The sequence below is a fragment of the Acomys russatus genome, chromosome 32 (genome assembly GCF_903995435.1).
Source record: "Acomys russatus chromosome 32, mAcoRus1.1, whole genome shotgun sequence".
In the NCBI taxonomy this organism is placed as follows: Eukaryota; Metazoa; Chordata; class Mammalia; order Rodentia; family Muridae; genus Acomys; species Acomys russatus.
This window is the reverse complement of record NC_067168.1, coordinates 44,394,554-44,414,845: the sequence shown is the minus strand read 5'-3', so window position 1 is coordinate 44,414,845 and position 20,292 is coordinate 44,394,554. Positions and strand designations below refer to the sequence as shown.

At 48.2% G+C, this 20,292-nt stretch overlaps 1 protein-coding gene across 2 annotated transcripts in view; it reads right to left on the bottom strand.

The window, feature by feature from the left end:
* Ctdspl (CTD small phosphatase like) overlaps window positions 1-19,510 on the bottom strand; it is a 110,097-nt gene extending 90,587 nt beyond the window's left edge. The window contains exon 1 of one of the 2 annotated variants that reach the window (XM_051140817.1): window positions 19,375-19,510. In XM_051140817.1, coding sequence (XP_050996774.1) covers window positions 19,375-19,453 — 79 coding nt within the window. In that variant the 5' untranslated portion in view covers window positions 19,454-19,510. The remainder of the gene's footprint in view (window positions 1-19,374) is intronic. The other variant, XM_051140818.1, reaches the window with a different exon arrangement.
* Between the last annotated feature and the right edge of the window lie 782 nt (window positions 19,511-20,292).

The following is a 20,292-nucleotide window of genomic DNA, read 5'->3' as shown; positions in this document are numbered from 1 at the left end:
GCGGTTTTTGTAGCTGGTGCTACAGACCAAACCCTTTGAAAGGTCACCTGAAGGATGACTGAGTGAGGGTTGATGTGGTCCAGCATGTAGCCCTGAGGCAGCTGAGTTAGCACAGAACTTAACTTCCTTATGGAAAGAACATCCTGAGTTCCCGACACTCTCCTTTTGGGAGAAGAACCAACTAAAGAACCTTCCTCCCTTTATGGAATTCATTTCCATGTAAAAATGGATGCTAATCTTCAACTAGAGTCCAGGATTAATCTTTTTTTTATTATTATGAAAAATTTAAACCTATGAGAAATACAGGGAGTAAATTTAGCAAGTGCGTTCTGGGAGCCACCCGGCTACCCATCCCTAGAGAATTTTAATGTTTCGTTATATTTGTCTTAACAACAACAAAACCCTCATTTAGGAAACATTACGGAGGCCTGGAGAGATGGCTAGTGGGTGAAGTGATCACTGTGTTAGCATGAGGATTTGGGGTTCAGGTCCTCAAACACACAAAGGTTGGGGGAACAGCCCAGGCTTGTAATCCTGGTACTCCCAGAGTGAGATGGGAGGTGAGGACCAGCACCCATGGTCTTCTGGTGTCTGCACATGCTCTGTGATATACCCTCGTGTACACACACACACACACACACACACACACACACACACACACACAGGCATGCACTGATAATAAAATACTGAGAGTCTAATACAATCCTTTTTTGTTTCACTGGGTATGCCTCAATTTATTTATTTAGACTTTTATTTTTCCATTATTTCTTCCAACCAGATCTTAACCCTGATTCTCCAAAAAGAAGCCAGTGGGCTTTTGAGAAATGCTTATTTTATTTTATCGTTACTATTTTTTTAATTTTTAATTTTTATTTTTTGCTTTTTCAAGACAGGGTTTCTCTGTGTAGCCCTGGCTGTCCAAGACTCGCTTTGTAGACCAGCCTGACCTCGAACTCAGAGATTTGCCTCCCTCTGCCTCCCCGAGTGCTGGGATTATAGGTACATGCCACCGCTGCTGGGTACCTTCTTTTATTTTTAATAATGAAATTATTTCACTTTGGACAACAGCTGCACTCCGATGGAGATGCCCTAAGTTGAGTCATGAGCAGGTCCACGTAGAGCTGAGCATTTCCTGGCCATCCCAAAAAGTGTGTACAGGGCACTGAAATCTTCTTCTAATAGAGTGGATTCCGTGGTCTACAGAGAACCCTGACCACTACAATAGAGCTTGGCAGTCTTTAAGAGCTTCCTTGGCATGTTGTTTCCCTATTGAAAATGTTCCACCTGGGTGTAGTCGCCCATAATTTTAATCCCAGCACTTGGAAAGCAGGTGCAGGCAGATCTCTGTGAGTTCAAGGCCAGGCTGGTTTATATAGTGATTTCAAGGACAGCTAGAGCTACATAGTGAGACTCTATCTTGAAAGAAAAAGGAAGAGAAAGAGAAAGAAAGAAAGAAAGAAAGAAAGAAAGAAAGAAAGAAAGCGACTCCACAGCTCTTATTTAATTATATACCTAGAAATCATGTAATTGGGACAAATGAGGGCTACGGAATCACTTCTCTCAAGGGTTTAGAAATAAATGGTATTGGACTCTTGTGTGTGTATGTGTGTGTGCTTGCCCATGTATATGTGTGCCTATTTGTACATGCATGTGGAAGCCAGAAGTTGACCTCAGATATCTTCCTTAATTGCTTTCTACCTTGTTTTATGAGATGGGTTCTCTCACTGCCCCTAGTGCTGGCCGATTTGGCCATACCAACTGGGGGAAGAAAGCCCAAGGCTTTCCCTGGGTCTGCCTCACCGCGCCAGGTGTGCACTGCTATGCTTGGCTTTTTACATGGTTCTGGGGGATGAAGCAACTTTTACCGACGAAGCCGTTTCCCCAGCCCCACGATTCTTGCCTTTCATGATAAATTTTAGTGTCTCTCCTCACTTCCAGCATTTATTGTTCATAAGCTAACTTGAAGAGTGTCAAGAGATAACAGCAAGAATCAAGGAAACAATTCATTATATAGATAGCAGACAGAAGAAACCGCATCCTAAGAGAATGTGGTCTGTCATCTTGTGTGAGCTGAAGAATGAATCCCATTTAAAATGCCTCCGGTGATGTGAGCAAGAAGAAGCATCTTCCAGAGAAATGTGGTTGCTGTCTCTCAAGACAGAAATCGAAAGGGTTTGCAATAGTCAAGTTTCCTTTTAACATCAAAGCCAGACAAACTAGTCTTAACTCCTGGCTTTCCAACCGGGTAGGTTCACACCACGGTTGAGTTACGTAACGTCTCTGTGACTCTGACACACAGTGGACACGCATGTGTCTTATTATTGACACATTATTGTCATGTCTTATATAACACATGGCAGCCATGAAGGTGAGGGTCCGTAGTCCCTTGCATGTTCTGTTCCCGGAGCACCATGCTTAAGCATCTCAAGAAAATAGGCAGAACCAGTGAGATGGCTCTGTGGGTGATGGCATTTGCCAGTAAGCCTGACGGCCTGAGTTGATACTTGGGGCCCTCATGGAAGAGAGACCAATTGCTGCAAGTGGTCCTCTGACCTCCACACATACACCCTTACACACACACATACACACACACACACATACACCCTTACACACACACACATACACCCTTACACACACACACATACACCCTTACACACACACACCCTCTCACACACACACACCCTCACACACACATACACCCTTACACACACACACACACACACCCTTACACACACACACATACACCCTTACACACACACATACACCCTTACACACACACATACACCCTTACACACACACACACCCTTACACACACACATACACCCTTACACACACACATACACCCTTACACACACACATACACCCTTACACACACACATACACCCTTACACACACACATACACCTTTACACACACACCCTTACACACACACATACACCCTTACACACACACACACACCCTTACACACACACACAGACACACACACTATCAATGTAATAAAAAAATGTTCAAATACAATGGCTGATCTGTTCACATGCACATGCTGGAACCTGTCGGGGCTGAAGGGGACAGAGTGTTGCTCCACAACTGTCTGCTGAGTTAGCAGTCAGAGATAGCGGTAACCATTAATCTAGGATGTGTTTGCTAAACATTTATATATTTGGCAATTGCCTTTTGTGTATCACTTAATTCTCATAATAACTCTATAAGGTATTTACTACTGTGAAATGAAGGCTCAAAGATAAGGAGTTAGCTCAGTTGATAAAATGACTTGAATTTGACTTCCAGAAACCATGACTTAAAAAAAAAAAGTCGCCTCAGCCGGGTGTTGTGATGCATGCCTTTAATCCCAGCACTCAGGAGGCAGAAGCAGGCAGATCGCTGTGAGTTTGAGGCCAGCCTGGTCTACAAAGTGAGTCCAGGACATCCAAGGCTAACATGGAGAAACCTTGTCTCAAAAAACAAAAACAAAAAACAAACAAACAAAAAAGCTGCCTCACCAGGCGTGGTGGCGCACACCTTTAATCCCAGCAGAGGCAGGAAAATCTCTGTGAGTGAGACAGCCAAGACTACACAGAGAAACCCTGTCTCAAGAAAACAAAACAAAACAAGCCAAAAACAAAAAAAGCTGCCCAGTTTGGAGGTGCACACTTGAAATCCCAGTTTGGGGAGGTGGGGACAGGCGGGTCCCTGGGGTTGCTGGCCAGCAGTCTAGCCTATTAAAGAGGTCCGTGAGAGATACTATCTCAACAAACCAAGGTGGATGGCTTTCCCTTGGGGAGCCTGAACCCTTACTTAGACATACCCGATTTTCTTTCGAGTGGCTCTTTCTCTCCTAATCCTTGTGCTTAAAAGCCTATATTAAAATATCTTTACAAGCTGGGGGATGCTGGCACACACCTTTAATCCTAGCACTTAGGAGGTAGAGGCAGAGGCAAGAGGATACCTACCGTACCCTGAAAAGCCAGGGCTGGTGGCTCATGCTGTAAACCTCAGGACTCTGGGAGGTTGAGGCAGGAGTTCTGAGAGGAGTTCAAGGCTGGGCTATACAGGAGTCTCAATCCTCCCTGAGGCCAAGGAAGCAAGCAGGCAAACAAAACCTAGAAAAATATCAATTGTGCTCAGGATATTAGGAAAGCCTTGAAAAGCACCACTTCCGAAAGCATGCCAAGGAGACCTGCCATATGTCCAGCAAAACTACATTACTGTAAGGATAAACTCAAACCTCAAAGCAAGAACTCAAAATGTTTGTACCCGACTCACAAAAGCAAAACCACAGAGGCAATGGAAGTGTCCGTCAACAGACGAGTGGGTGGGTAAGCAAAGGAGGCAGACAAAGAGATGTCATGAAACGTCAAAATTAAAGATGAACAATATTCACCATTTCCTTCTGAAATAACAGTCTGTCAGGAGGAAATTCCGACATACACTAGGCACGGATGAGGCCTGAAGGTATTCTGTTAAAGAGACATAAACCAGTTCCCAAGGATGAAGTATGGAGCATCAAATCACAGAGACAGAAGGCACAATGGTGGTTGCTAGGGGACGTGTGGAGAGGGAAAATGCCCACTTACCACTGAAAGGAGACTTCCAATTCTGCAATATGAAAGAATTATGGGATGGATGGAGTAATGGCTGCACAACAACGTGAATGTGTTTGGTATCCGTGATCTGTACACTTCAAAAGGGTAGATTTTACATTATGTGCTTTTTTAATATATAAAAGACTTATTTATGTTATCTTTGTGTGTATGGGTATTTTGCGTGCATGTGCGTCTATGCCATCAGGTGTATGCAGTGCCTCGGGAGGTCAGAAGAGGGTGTCTGACCCACTGGAACCCAGCCCAGGTCCTTTGGAGACTGGGTTTCTCTGTGTAGCCATGGCCATCCTAGAATTCACTCTGTAGACTAGACTGGCCTCCAACTCAGAGATCCACCTGCCTCTGCCTCCTGTGTTTTTCTTAACCACAAGTTGCCCCCCTGGGAAGACAAAAGACATGTGCAAGGCCCTGGGTTACTACTCCCTAGCATACTGCATACTCTGGGTGAAAATATTTGCAAAACACATAGGAAGCAAAGTACTTGAATCTCATTTTATATTTAAATGACATCAATAATAAGAAGTCAAACAAACCTAGATAGGAATGTTTAAATGAACAGCAGAACACTCACGTGGGGACTGTCAGCATCACAGGAGGCTGGGATTAGGGCTTAGTGAGCACAAGGCCTTGGGTTCCATCTCCACTGCCAATACAAACAAACCGAAAAGAAAAGCCCAGCGCGAGAAGATCCTTAGTCACGCAACAAGAGATGACAATATCAAAGACAGATAAGCCGAGTATCAGCAGGACTGTCACATGGCTGCTTGGGGTCAGAATGGAACTGCCAGAGAGAGTATCTTGGGGCCAGTGGAAACACTTTCTCTTAATGGTGGTTTCACGACATTTGTCAAACTCACAAAGCTTTGTGCACTCCTATTTCACCAAAAGGTGTGATTTTTCTTTTCTGTAAACTTACCTTGACCCATATGTTAAATGTAAAAATCAACCAAGGAGATCAGGTGTAACACACAGGGCACGCCTATGGCTCAGTAGGCTAAAGCAAGACTCCAAGCTCCAGGCTGGCCTGGGCTAGACAGAGAGACTCATTTCAAAGACTATGGAGGAGGAGGATGAAGAGGAGAAAAAAGTGGAGGAGGAGGAGGGGGAGAGGGAGGAGGGGGGAGGGTCTCCTATGGTGGAGACAGCACAGTTAGTAAGTAAAGTGCTTGGAAGTGCAGGGACCTGAGTGAGACCCACCCCCCCCCCCACCCCACCCCACCCCCCCCCCTCCCACAGCCTACACACACACACACACACACACACACACACACACACACACACACACACACACACACACACAGCTCAGCAGCTCATAGCAGGGGAGATGAAGACAGGGCTCACAGCCTGGCTGGTCCAGCTTAACTAATGACAGCCAGGCTAAGCAGGAAACCCTGACTCAAGGAGGAAGGTGGTTAGGGGGCTAGAGGAAGTGCACCTAAGGGTGACCTCTGACCTCCACATGCATGCCCACACACACACACACACACCTGCATCAACACCTGGACACACGCGCGTGTGAGCACATACCCAGCTGGTGCTTCATATGTTAGACAGAGTTAACAACAATATAGATTTCAGAACTGCTTGATGACTGTCATTAACTGCACTACTGTAGTCAAGACAAGAGTGGCTATGCTCTGTTTCCCGAAGGAGAATGGAAAGACTGGGGTCTTTGGACGCGAAGTCAACGGCTTCCTAAGCAAATGCAACGCTCAGAACTATCGTAGGCCAGGCCAGGCGTGAAAGCTGACTCTTGGTCCGACTCGTGCAGGACAGTCTGAAGCACGATGCTGTCTTACTGGTCCTGCGAGGCTGCACGTATCAAGCCATGCTGACAAAGTAAAGCATCTTGTTCCTCAGGATGCTGGAACGTCACCCTGTGGTCTTCGGTTACGTACTAATTTGGAGGAGTAAGAATAGCGCCAGTCGTCAAATGTTCAGCTACTTCTCCTCAACTTTTAAAGTGTTCTACAGTCCAGGGATTTGGGAACATTCTGGCAAGAAGCCTTAATACAAATCATAATTACAAAGAAACCTTCCGGCTTTTGACTCGACAGAGCTACTCAGAAGCAACACGCACTGTTAGGGGATTGCATAATCCTCGGAACTGCTAAAGACGGCTTTCTGTCAGGCCCTGGTTCTGGAGGACTAAACCACCAGTGTCTGCAGTTGTGATTCCCAACACAAATGTCCGAGTCCCAACCCAGAGCTTCAAGCAGCTTTGGAGTCTTTGCTCTACGTTAGCACTGAGCTAGAAAGACAGATAATCGCCGGACTCCATGTTGAATCACTATGTACTCCCATTAAAAACCAAGCAAGCAAGCAAGCAACCAACCAACCAACCAAACAAAAACCCATATATTTTAAAGAAGAAAAAAAAAACCCAACATGCATGTATGTGTGGGAGGGTGCACATCCGTTCATGTGTGCATGCTGTGGAGGCCTGAGGGTGACACTGGTGGTGTCCTAGCTCCTTACTCATGGTGTCCCTCCGCCTTACTCATGGAGGCAGCATCTGTCAGGTGGTCAGGCAAGGAAGTGTGCCCTTGGGATCCCATCTCCACCTTCAGACTGCGGGAGTTAGAGGCAAGCCACCACCCCGCCTGGCACTGATGTGGGCTCTGACTTTGGCCCTCAACTTTGTGCAACAAGCGCTTTTTCCATGGAGCCATCTTCCCAGCCCAAAAAAGAGTTTTAAAAGACTCTCCCCCTCTCCTCCCCGCTCCCCCCTTCATCTCCCCCTCTCCCCACCTGCCACCCCCCCACCCCACCTCCCTCTCTCCCCACCTTCTTTCCCCGCCCCTGCCACCATCCCCCACCACACCATCTCCTCCTCTCGCCCCCTGCCACCCCCCACTCCATCTCCCGTTCTCCTCCCTCCCCCCATTTCCCTCTCTCCCCCCACCCCATGCCCATTCCCCACTCTGAACTTTAATTACCGGATGGGTAAGATTTTAAGACACAAGAAGTAACTTCTAAGGTATACATTATAATTTCAATATTACCCAGGAGAATTCCTCATTGCCCTTTCCAGTAGCTAGAAACCACAGGCCTCAGCACCATCTCTCTCCCAAACAGTGATGGAGGGACTTTTACATATGCACGTGTGTGCACAGACTCGCTTGTGGCCAGTTCTTTCCTGTCTTCTACCACTTTCTGGTCAAAAGGTCCAGTGACCCATCAGCACTTTCACATGACCCTCTTCCTCAGCAGTAGAGAAAGGGAAAAGCACACAGACCCGCTTCCAAGGCAGAGCCAGACTTCCGCAGCCCCTGGCCATGTGCACTAAATCCAGACACACTATTGCATGTTTACCCCAAGAAGGCATTTCTGTTTACTTAAATGGAAGAGTTTCTTAACTGAGAAATAAAATTGAAGATATGAGGCTGAACAGTCTCACTAACCAAACAAAATATCAGCTTAAAAAAAAAAAAAAAAAAAAAAAAAAGACACACATATTAGGATACTGCAGAATTTGGAGCTTAATTTTTATGTGAAGGCCAAAGCTTAGGAATTAACCCTTTCCAGGCTGATCAAATAGCTGGTGCCACAGAAGTCCTACTGATCTGGATTGGATTTTATACTTAGTTCATTCTTATCTTTTTGTTCTTATTTTGTTTTTTATAGGGAATTGATAGGCTACCGACCAAGAACTCTACTCTCATTAGGTAGAATGATCTACACCATAAGCTCTGGTGGGGACAAAGAAGACCAAGCAGGGATGGCAATGAGCCCAGCAACGTCAGTAGCGAGCGACCACAGGGCCACCGAGGACCCTGGCCCAGCAGTAAGATTGAGATGGTATCACAGGAGGCGTGGGAAGAGGCAGGGAGACAATGAGGCCACTCCTCGGTAGCTTATTAAAGACCACGTGGACACTGAACTCCCTCCGCCATGTCCAGCAGACGTCAGAAGAGGCCAAAAGAGAGAGAACAGGAACAAGGCAGGCCAACCTCCAGGATTCTACTGTAATTCCCTTGTTGTACTGGAACCCAGGATGTCTCAAACACCACAATAATAGAGATGATAGGCTCACCTGACTAAGAGTTCAAAGTAGCCACGATTTAAAAAAAAAAAAAAAAATGCCTCAACAGAGCAACCGAATCACACTGGAAACAAACAGGGCGCCAAATAGAAAGCCATCGCATGAAGAAATTATACAGAATAAACAGAAACTTAGAATTAAAAGGCACAACCACCGGGGGCCTGGGAGACAGCTAACTGGATAAAGCCCTTGCCACACAAGTGTGAGGGCCAGAGCTGAGATTCCCTAGCAGCCATTGCACAGGAGGTGAAGGCAGGGCCTCCCCAGGGCAAGATGTCTGCTAGATTAGAAAAATTAGTGAGCTGTGGAGTGAGAGACTCTGCTGTAAGACGTAGAGTGTTGTAGTTGAGGAACCACCTGATGTCAGCCTCATGTGGCCACGTGCGTCCCACACTGCACATACATCGCACGCACATTGCACATAAAGCTTGTGCGATAAAATATCCCAGTGGGTAGGCGCTACAGCAAAGCGCAGGCAATAAAATCAATGAGCGAAGAGAGAATAATGAAATTACCCAATTTGGACAACAAGAGACTGAAGGAAAAAAAACAAAACAAAACTCACCCAAACGGTACAGTACTGAGTAACCTTCAGGACGGCAATCACAATGTAACAGTGGTGGCTGAACAGACAGCTCAGAAGTTAGGAACGTGCTATTCCTGCAGAGGACCCAGGTTCCATTTCCAGGTGGCGGCTCACGTACTCTATACGTCCAGTTCCAGAGGGTCCTATGTACTCTTCTGGCATCCACAGGCACCAGGCACACTTGTAATACACACACATACATGTAGGCAAAACACCCATACATATGAAATAAGGAGAACTAAATCTCAATAATAATAATAATAATCATGATGATGATGATAGTATCTTGGTGCCACTGGTATCTCAGCAGAGAGTATGGGTAGGGTGCTAAAGGACCCAAGGAAATAACGGTGCTGAAAACTCCCCAGATTTGGCAAGAGACATAAACCCAAGAAGCAAAATGAACTGGAAATAAGCTAATCCAAGGAAATCCATGCCAAGATGCGTCACAATTAAACTAATGAAAACTAAGGATTGTAAAGCCACTTTGGAAAACAGTTCATCAGTTTGGTTTAAAACTAAGCTCGATCTCTTACCATAACAATCTCGTTTGGGTACTTGCACAGATGAATCGAAAACTTGCCTCTACCAGAGACTCTGACACAGCTGTTCATGGCAATTTTTGTTCATTTTGTTAAGCTCAAAAGCAACCTTGCAGTCCTTCGGTGAGTGAACACCGATAATTGAGCTGTTGTACGTCTACAGAGCGCAGTATTACTCAATAATAAAGTCAAATGGATTTGAAGGGACGGGGAAGGTAGCCCCGTTGTAAAGTGTCCACATTACAAGCATGAAGACCCGAGCTCCGTTACCAGAACACAGACTACAAGCAGAACATGGTGCCGTGCACTTGTGATCCCAGCGCTGGATGTGCAGAGGCAGATTCCTAGGAATTGGGGGTGGGGGGCGGGGGGTAGGGTGTGGAAACCACAGCCTCGCGTAATTGGTGAGCTCCAGGCCAATAAATGCCTCAAAAACAAAGTGAACAGCTCCTGAAGAAAGACACGTGAGACTGACCTCTGGTTCTCACATCCACCTGCACACACAAGCACGTACGCCTGTACACATGCACAGGGAGAGAAATGAATTCTTTTATTTAAAGATTTATTTTATTTGTAGACACACATACATACACAAACACCACACACACACACATATGAGCTCTCACATACACACACGCACAGGGAGAGAAATGAATTCTTTTATTTAAAGATTTATTTTATTTGTAGACACACACACATGTACACACACACCACAGAGACCAGAGAAGTCAGAACCCTTCGACCTGAAGGTACAGGAATTTGCAGGCCACCAGAAATGGATATACTAGGATCTGAACTCTGGTCTTCTGATAACAGCAGTAAGAACTCTTAACAAACAGAAAAATTTTTTTAAACCACGAGAAGACACGAAGGAAGTCTAAATGCATGTAGAGCGAAGAAAGCCAGTTTGCAAAGGCTACGCGCCCTGTGACTCCAGCCAGGGAGTCGTGTAGAAAAGGCAAGCCTATGGAGGCAGTGAAAAAGGCCAGAGGTTGCCGGAGGGTGGGGACCGGGAAGGATGTGTGAATGCAGAGACTCCTAAGGCTGTAAATTCATTCTGTTAGACGCTATAACAGTGGGTACATATCACCGCACCTCTATGTAAACTAATAAACCCACAATGGTGGCCGTGAGGCCTAATGTGCACTGCTTGTGCTGGGTGATAATGACAAGTCAACACAGGTCATAAAACGGCAATCAGTGCACGGACGCTAGTATTGACAGTGGGGGAGGATAAGCACACTTGGCCCTGGCTGTACCGAGCTTTCGGCTCAATTTCGCCACGACCCCAATGTTGTTCTAAACACTGAAGTTTATTTAACAACCCCATAGAATTACGTGGGAAATGAAAATATAGAAATTTGTGGGAATTGCTGTAGCAGTGCTCAGAAGTGTGTGACACTGAACACATTTATTAGGGGGGAAAAAAACCAAACCAAGCAGAAATTAATACAATGAAACACAGGAGAGAGAAAGAGAGAGAGAGAGAGAGAGAGAGAGAGAGAGAGAGAGAGAGAACAAAATCCAAGGAAACTGAGATGTCCTTAGCACAACTGACAAAAAAATAACAATACGGGAACACAGATGACCGCTGGCCTCGTTGCTACTGCTCTGTACACATCAGAAAGACACGGGGGAATAAATACCAGAGGTAGCTCCATGCTCTGACATCTGTCACCTTCAATGAGGTATATCAAACCTCAAGAACCCCACTCTATCACAAGTCTTCCCATATGGAAGAGATTATTTAAACAGTTCTACAACTACTGAAAAAAATTAATTTGGAGATTTAAAAACTGTTCCCAAAAATGTCCAGGCCAGGATGGTTTCAGTGGAGAATTAACACACTGATTCCACATAACTGGTTCCAGAACCCTGGACAGAGGGCTCCCTGACACAGCTCATGAGGGAGCTACCAAACAAGGGGAAAACAACATACGTGACCATAAATACGTAAATAAATCTATGGATAGTGTCACTCACAGACGGAGTTTATCAACACAGGAAAGAGCCATGCAACACAGGGAAAGTTTATTCAAGGATGTCAAGCTGGTTCCATATTCAAAAGTCAGTATGTACTGTCATATTAACTAGCGTGACTATACTCATTCCAGCAGAAAAAGCCTAAGGAACGTGTCAATATCCCTAAAACTCAGAGAAGCCAGGGTGGAAGGGAGCTTCACCAACCCAAGGAATCAAAACTCTGGCAGCTGATATTTCACTACTGGTGAACAGTGATGGTTTCACGCTCACGCTGGAGGCTGCTGTGGTGTGAATGAGAAAGTCCCTACAGTCTCAGGCATCTGAACTCTTGGTCCCAGGTGGTGAAAGTGTTTGGGGAGGCTTAGATGGAGGGGCTTTGACGCCTGCTTCCAACTGTTGTCTACCTCCTTAGTGTGGCTGAAGATGTGAGCTCTCAGCTTCCGGTTCCTGCTGCCATGCCTCCCCACAGTGAGAGGCTCCTATCCCTCTGGAACCACTAAGCACAAAGAAACCCCTTCTTCTGTAGGTGGCCTTGGCTATGGCTTTATCATAGGAACAGAAAAGTAAGACAGGAGCCAGCAGACATCCATCCGCGTCAGACACGTGATATACTACTGGTCCAAGTTCTAGTCAGTGTGATAAAGCAAGAAAAAACATTTCTTAAAAGGCATGCAGACCTGAAGAAGAAAAAGAATGTTCTTACTTGACATGGCTACCTCCTACATTCAGACTTGTAGGAACCCACAGAAAAGCTCAGGGCAGAGCAGTGGGCTCATCTTCAGAGGATTAGCTCAAAGAGGACAAGATACAAGGTAAGTACGCAACACCCACCACATGTCTGTAGGCTGACGTGGGCATCCACGTCAGAGCAGAGTACAGCATTGATAGGATTTGTTTACTGAAAATTTTAAACCCCTGATGAGAGTCAAGCTGTGCCTGGCCTGTTACAAGGGCGTGGGGACTGGAACTCATGCCCTCGTGCTTGCGGAGTGGGCACCTTCACCCCTGTTCTCCATCTGAACTTCTGTGCGTCCTTGCCTAATTAAAATCTGCTGGGCATATTGGTGTGGGTCTGTTTTTTACTTCTGTGGCTTACTCTACACTATTTCTCTGCCTGCGCCATTTAACCTTAAACTATGATGAGCTGTCACTCCCTATCTATGATGAGCGGGGGCTGGGGAGATGACGGCTTGGTAGGTTAGCGTGCTTGCCAAGTTCTAATCCCCAGCACCCACATAAAAAGACACATGTGGCTGCGCAGGTCTATAAGGCAAGCACTGTGTGCAGCGGAGCCATGAGGGTGGCGAGGACTTGGTCACTAGCCTGGCTCAGTGAGAGACCCTGTCCCAGGGAAATAAGGCAGAGAGTGACAAAAGCAGGATGTACCAGACATGTACGCAAATAAATAATTTTTTTAAATGACAACACTAAATACTTGAGAGGCTTTAGAGAAATAGATGCCTTATACTTGCTATTAAGAGAGAGAAAGGGAGGCTGGGTGGTGGTGGTGCATGCCTTTAATCCCAGCTGTTTAAAGCAGCTTTATTCAAAATACCCCAAATCTCGAAATAACCCCGATTATCTTCAGAGGATGAGCAATCAAACTATGGTAATGTTCGCACCACTGAACACTACACAGCAATGAAGAAGGACAAATATTAACACGGCAGCAACCGAATGACCCTCTGGAGACATATGGGGTTGGAGGGCGGGTGGGAGGATTGAAAAGATCGCATTCTGTCTGCTCCCACCCAGCTAACACTTCTTCTGAACTGACACAATTTTGGCAACAGGAAATAGATTATGGGTTGCCAGCCTGCTAAGAAGGGGCAGTGGAGGAAGGGCGATGGGTGTGGCTAGAATGAGCAAGTGCTTCCAGGTCATGCACCATCTGCCCTGATAAGGTCACTCTCAGCATCCTGGCTGTGAAACCATTCAAAATAGTCACACTGAGAGGATCCTGGCGAAGGAGACAGGCTCTATGGGCCTCCCCTGCCTCCTGTTTCTTTCTTTCCTCTTTGAAGGGTCCTGCCCCAGGTTAGCCTGGAGTCTGTGATCTTGGTCTCCAGAGCTTGGGGTACAGAGGTAACAAGCCACCACACCCGGTTCTGTTATTTCTTAGAAGAAGACACGAATTCCAAATAAAAGTTTAAGTCAGGATCGGAGCACACACCTTTAATCCCAGCATGGGATGCAGAGGCAGGGGTCTCTGGGCATGCGGCCATCCTGGTCTACACAGGTAGTTCCAGGCCAGACAAGGCTACAGGGGAGACTTCGTCTCAACAATAACCACAATCACCACAAAAAGGTTAGTTTTAAAAACTGAACTAGCCTGGTGTGGCGGCTCACTCCTTTAACCCCAGCACTCAGGAGGCAGAGGCAGGCGGATCTCTGTGAGTTCGAGGCCAGCCTGGTCTACAAACTGAGTCTGGGACAACCAGTACTGTTATACAAAGAAACTCCCTGTCTCAAAAAACAAAGCAAAACAAAACTTAATTAACTGGGCACACTGGCAATCCCAGCACGTAGGGGGTAAAGGCAGCACAGAATTTCTGGGCAGCCAGAACTTCCTGAGAGCCTGTCTCACATGGCCTCAACAAAATGTTAATCCGAACCTTCCTGCAATCTATCCTGCCATCCAAAATGAGTGTCGCTGGTAGGAAAGTTCTCACAGCTGTAATTTTGTCAGCGCCTCCAAGGTTAGAGGTTCTGAGTTATAACTAAAAGCCAGAGATTTGGGTTTAAGTCCTAGCACCCCGACAAAGCAACGAACAGCTGTTTGTAACCCCAGTCTCAGTTTGATTCCTTCTTCTGGCCTCAGCATGCGCCCCATGCACACAGTACACATACATACATGTAGGTAAAACACCCATACGCATGAAACAAAATTTTAGAGATTTAAGGCTATATTTTGTAAATGACCAAGGGCTGCAAACATTTATGAGAAGCGGGCTAAGCGCTGTGGGCTGCGTTCTCTGCACAGACACTGACCGACTGCCGACCTGCCTGCAGTAAGCCTCAGCAAACCCATTAGCCTACGAAAGAGTAAGCTGTTCAAGCGAGCATTGAAACCGTCTGGGTATTTTTGCATAGTAATTGAGGTTTCTTGGAGTTTGTTCTGTTAGTGTACAATTCCTTCAAATTATTTCTCTCCAAAGAGCTAGGGGAAATGTCCTTTCTTAGTAAAAAAAAAATCAGCTGATGGGCGTGGTGGCACACACCTTTAATCCCAGCACTCAGGAGGCAGAGGCAGGTGGTTGCTGTGGGTTCAGCCTAGTCTACAAAGGGAGTCCAGGACAGCCAGGGCTGTTACACAGAAAAGCCCTGTCTCAGGGGGAAAAAAAACCAAAACCAAACACACACACACACACACACACACACACACACACACACACACACACACTTTTATCAATGTTTAAACAAAGCAGCAAAATTCCCTCACTTGCCAGTAGGCCTTCACCCCAGAGGGAACCACCCCTGTGCACATACGTCCTCCCAGATTCTTTTTTTGTGTATTTCTAGGCATTTGTTCAGTTCTCTGTATTTGATTTTTTTTTTTTAAACCAAGATAGGATCACACTGTTATGTCATTCTTGAAATTTCTCGCTTTGAAATGTCTCAGAAAGTCATGTGTCTGCATATTCAGCTGTAATTTAGCTCATCTGTTCCAACGATCTGGTAGCATTCCTTCTGCAGGACTGATGTCCCCCAGTCCAACCTTACCGACCCGCCTGTTGACACGGGACGGCTGGAAATGCTACTGTTGAGAGCCAGGCAGCCAGCCAGCAGCGACATCCTTGTGCACACTGGGTGCAAATGAGGTGATTCCTCTGTGACAGAAGCACAGGAGTGTAGCTGGTGCTGAGGACACAGCTAACACTGGGTCTCTCTATTTCTGTCTTCTCTCCCTCCTACAAGGGCTAGACAGGCTGGAAAGCCTTGATTTTGCTTGAGGCTAAGGGAGGTCATGTGACCCAGTCTGGCCAATTAAACATGAACAAAAGTTTTCTGAGCAATCTCTGGGGATGGCTTGCTTTGCAGGTAAGAGGGGTAAACATGACTGACTCTCTCTTTTCCTACCTTTAGGATGACTGGAGTGACCGGAGGGGTTGCCAACAGGATGCAACATGGGGGTTGGGTGCTGGCACCGAAGTCAGGGCTGTTCAGTGAGAGCCATAGCAGCCAACCTCCAGTTGCTGGAAAAGGAGGAGCTGGCTTGGGCTGCAGGAAGCCTGGTTTTCTGTTACTTGCAGCCAAAAGTATTCCTCACACTTTTCTAAATGACTCTTTAAAATGCCTGTACCCCTGGGGATGGAGAGATGGCTAAATGGTTAAGAGCACTGGCTGTTCCCACAGAAGACCTGGGGTTCAGTTCCAGCACCCACGTGGTGGCTCACAACCAGCTTTAACTCCAGTCCCTGGGAATCAAACACCCTCTTCTGGCCTCTACAGGTACCAGGCACATACATGGTGCACAGACATGCATGCAGGCAAAACACCCAAACGCATGAAATAAAAGTAAATCTTAACAACAAGAAAAATATGTACCCTTTTTTTAAACTTTCTCCCAAGTCTACTGAGAGGACCCACTTTCCAAACATCTAACAGTTTTGAACATAGGAAGTCACTTAAATGTTTAACACAAATGACGTGGGAATGGTAGCTCGCAGATTCCCTAGTCAGTTTTCTTCTTCCTCGACTTTCTTGTTCCTATCTCATGTCTGTTTTCCTAAGTGCTATGTGACAGCAAAGTAGGAACAGTTAACCGATGGGGGAAACTGTTCCTTGTAGCCTTACACTATCAATCCAATCAAGCACAAGGGAAAGGAATAAGCCCCGTGTGGCAGCCTAAGCTGACAGCGACACCCATCTCCGAGGCACACGAGCACATGTACTGTGTTGAGAGCTAATTCAACTCCCTTTGCAAACCTACGCCGAAACAGAGGTGTGCGGAGTAGCGGCCCACTGGAACACTGGGTGGAGTCCTCAGTGTTCGTCACCTTTTATCCCTCCAACGGTGATTCGGGCGGTCACCGCCATTTCTATTTTACAGAATAAATAATGAAAGCAAACATTTTTAAACCACCAATCTCTTTCTTACCACAGGCACTGCCAAACATGGCAGACCAAATATTTAATAACAAGAGGATTGTTTGTCATCATTTAAATTATGCAGAATATGTTCTGCCTATGTGAAGGGTACTAACCTGGAAGCACGGCTGAACCTGTTTGGGGCTTTAGTATTCTGAAGAAGCTGTTTCAAAAGTTGATTCTCAGAAATAGACATGAAGGTGGAAGGAACGCAAGTTGGAGGGGGACGGGGGGAGTTGGGGGTGCATGTACAGCCGGGGATGGAGAGGAGAGATGGCTAAAGGGTTACGGGCACTGGCTGTTCCTATAGAAGACCTGGGGTTCAGTTCCAGCACCCACGTGCTGAAGAATCAATTCTTGAGTATTTTGTTATGCTACAACTGATCAAAATTATATTAACTTTTAAGAGTTAAAAAACAAAACAAACAAACAAAAAACCCTCATGTTGGTGGGATTGTAATGCTTTTACAAGCCAGGTACCTCACCCCGGGACAGCAGGCAAGGAATTCCCCTAATCAGTTAACGGGTAACCAATCTGACACTGAAAACAAACGAAATAGGCTGTTGACGATATGAAAAGCCTTGTCAAGAGAAGCAATGTCAAGAAGCTGAAAAGAGCGAGCACCTTCAGCAGCACTGCAAGGGCTGGCTTTCCCACCGTCCCACTCAGCTTCAGGAACCTGAACAAAGGACAGGGGGAGCTTGCAAAATTGCCTGCTCCTTGAGCCGAATGGAGTGAGCCCAGGTGCCCACAAGTACTCCCTAGCTTCCTGCCACACCTCTTGGTACGAGAGCTAAGGACTGCTCTTGGGCCACAGTAGAGAGGAACACTGGCTTCATTAAACTCTCTTGATGTTTCCTTCCAAGACTCTTCCTGAGGGCATGCCCAGCCAGGGCCCCAAGAACTCAGGCCCTCACGGTGGGAAGGCTAGACCAGAGAGTTGCTATCCACTTAGGCCTCAGGTAGGGATGGGACTCATTCCATATCTTCTTGTGTACTTTTAAAAGCTCATTTATAGGGCATAGAAGATTTCTGGGTGGAGGAGTTTGAATTCTTTATTTTATGTTTAGGAAAAAAAAAAAAACCAAAACACTCTGTAGACACAGGTGTTTACAGTCTACAGAGTGGAACGGGATGGCAAATCCCACCCTGAGGAGACCTCTGGAGGCTCTCTGTGTTGAGCATGCCCAGGGGTCCTAGCTAGCGTGTGTGTGTGTGTGTGTGTGTGTGTGTGTGTGTGTGTGTGTGTGTGTGTGTGAATTGCTCCATCCAACTTCCCAGGACGGCTCCAGACCTTGCACAGGCACAGAGGGTGGAGGCTCTTGGAAGGAAAGCTTAACTCTTTCCAAGGCCTGTTGTGGCCAGCCCAGGAGGGGGCAAGCAGGTCCTTCGGGAGTGGAGGGGGAGCCAGGTATTTGTACTACACATGGCAGGACGGTGAAGCAGGAGTCAGTTGCCAGATTGGTTGACTCTTCAAAACAGTCTGTCCAGGCAGCAGGACACTTGTGAGGCAACCTCAGTTCTGAGGGGTCAACACACCAAGTAAAAGAGCAAACAGTAAACAGAAAAAGGGACTGGGGCCAGAATATGTCCCCAAACAAATCAGGTACAGTACTGCATTGCCCATTGAGCCCCTGACCAGCTTCCCCAAAGAGATAGCTCTAATATCCTAAGTTTCCCAAGTGCCACTTAGAGCTCGCTCCACCCACAAGAGGTCTGAGGTGCCAGGCTGTGGAGTTCCTGACAGGCCATTTGGTGGCTCCGAGACAAGAGCTAAAAAGGAAGTGTGCACATGTGCCTGTGTGTAGTGTTGTGGGGTCGGCACTGCTCCTCACCTCGCTCTTCCACTTGCACAACCAACTACTCTCAAGACACAGCCTCACTGTGCTATGCACAAGCAGGCACAAGCATGTGTGCATTTCTGTACACACAGGTTCTTGGTCTGAGGCAAATTCGCACATACCCTTACAGTAGAGAGACACAATGCATCCAATGTGCCAGTTGGGTAACGTAGGCGCACGATCACACACACATGCACGCACGCGCGCACACACACACCAACTCCATCAGGAGTGAACACCCATATCCAATGTCTGCAGGCTCCGGCTCTGCACACACTTCACCACCTCTCAGTCAGATGCATACAAACCTCCACATAAGTCCACAAACTCAGCCTGTCAGGAACACAATCTGTTAGAAACGCACACGCCCTTACAATCTCTCAGTTGGCCTGCGCATACAAGTAGGTGTATACACAACCTGTCACATGCACTGCATGCACATTTAAAACAGCTCTGTGCAGTGCACACACCCGATCCCAACTTCTCGGCCGCTCATGCACACTCACACGAGCTCAGCTGGCACACGCACCCTCGCAGCCTCCCTCTGCTCCAGGCGCACCCCACACCCACGCACCCCCCTGGCCCGGTACACCCCTCCCCCACGCCCGCGCGTTGCACACCGAGAACTCAGGCGACGCGGGATGCACTCACGCCCCCTGCGGCAGCTGACTGTACCCCTCCTCACCTTTTTCGCCCCCGCAGGGCGACCGGGCCTCGTCCTCCTTGGGGTTGGTCACCTGGGTGATGATGGCCGGACCGTCCATGGGTGCGCGCCGCGCCGGCCGCCCGCAGGCCCGGCCCCCCGCAAGCTAGGCGCGGGGGGCGCGCGGGGGCGCGGCGCAGGGGGCGCGCAGGGGCGCGGCGCGGTGGGGCGCTCGCCGTCGCCGCCCGGGCGCGCCCGCCGCCCGGCCCCGCGCTCCGAGAGAGGCGGCCGGGGCCCGCGCCCCAGCTCCCGCCGCCGCCGCCGCCGCTGGGCTGTTGCGGCCGCCGCTTCGTCAGCATGAACCCCGGAGCCGCGCCCGGGAGAGCTGCGCTCGGGGAGGCGGAGCGGGAGGCCCGGCGCCGCGGGAAACGCGAGCGGGCGACGGAGGGAAGGAGCGAGCGCGGAGCTAGGGCGGGAGGGCGGGAGAGAGGGAACGCGGGAGGGGAGGGAGGGAAGGAGGGAGGGAGGGAGGAAAGCTAGGAGGGCGGGCGGGTGGGTGTGTCCCAGCCCGAGGACTGGCCTCCACCGCTGCCGGCGCTGCTGGCCCGCCCGCCACCCGCCAGGGAGAGGGGTGCGGGGCCGAGTCGGGGGCACAGCGCGCGGGGTGTGGTCTGGGGCCGAGGGCTGTGGCGCGCGCGCGCGCGCGGGGAACAGGGGCCCTCGGAGTCGGTGGGGGTGGAGGGGGGGTGCATTGGAGCCTGGGAGAAGCAGCCGGCTCAGCGATCCGGGTGTGGGCCGCGGAGCGCGGAATGGATGAGCGGGGAATGTTGGTGCAACTGGATCGCGGGCTGAGGCCGGAGGAGGTTTATTCACCCCGAGGCCCGACACCGTAGGAGACATTTGCAGTCGGTAGTGGGTTCCGGGTGAGGGACATCCCTGACGCTCGACTTGGGAATGGAG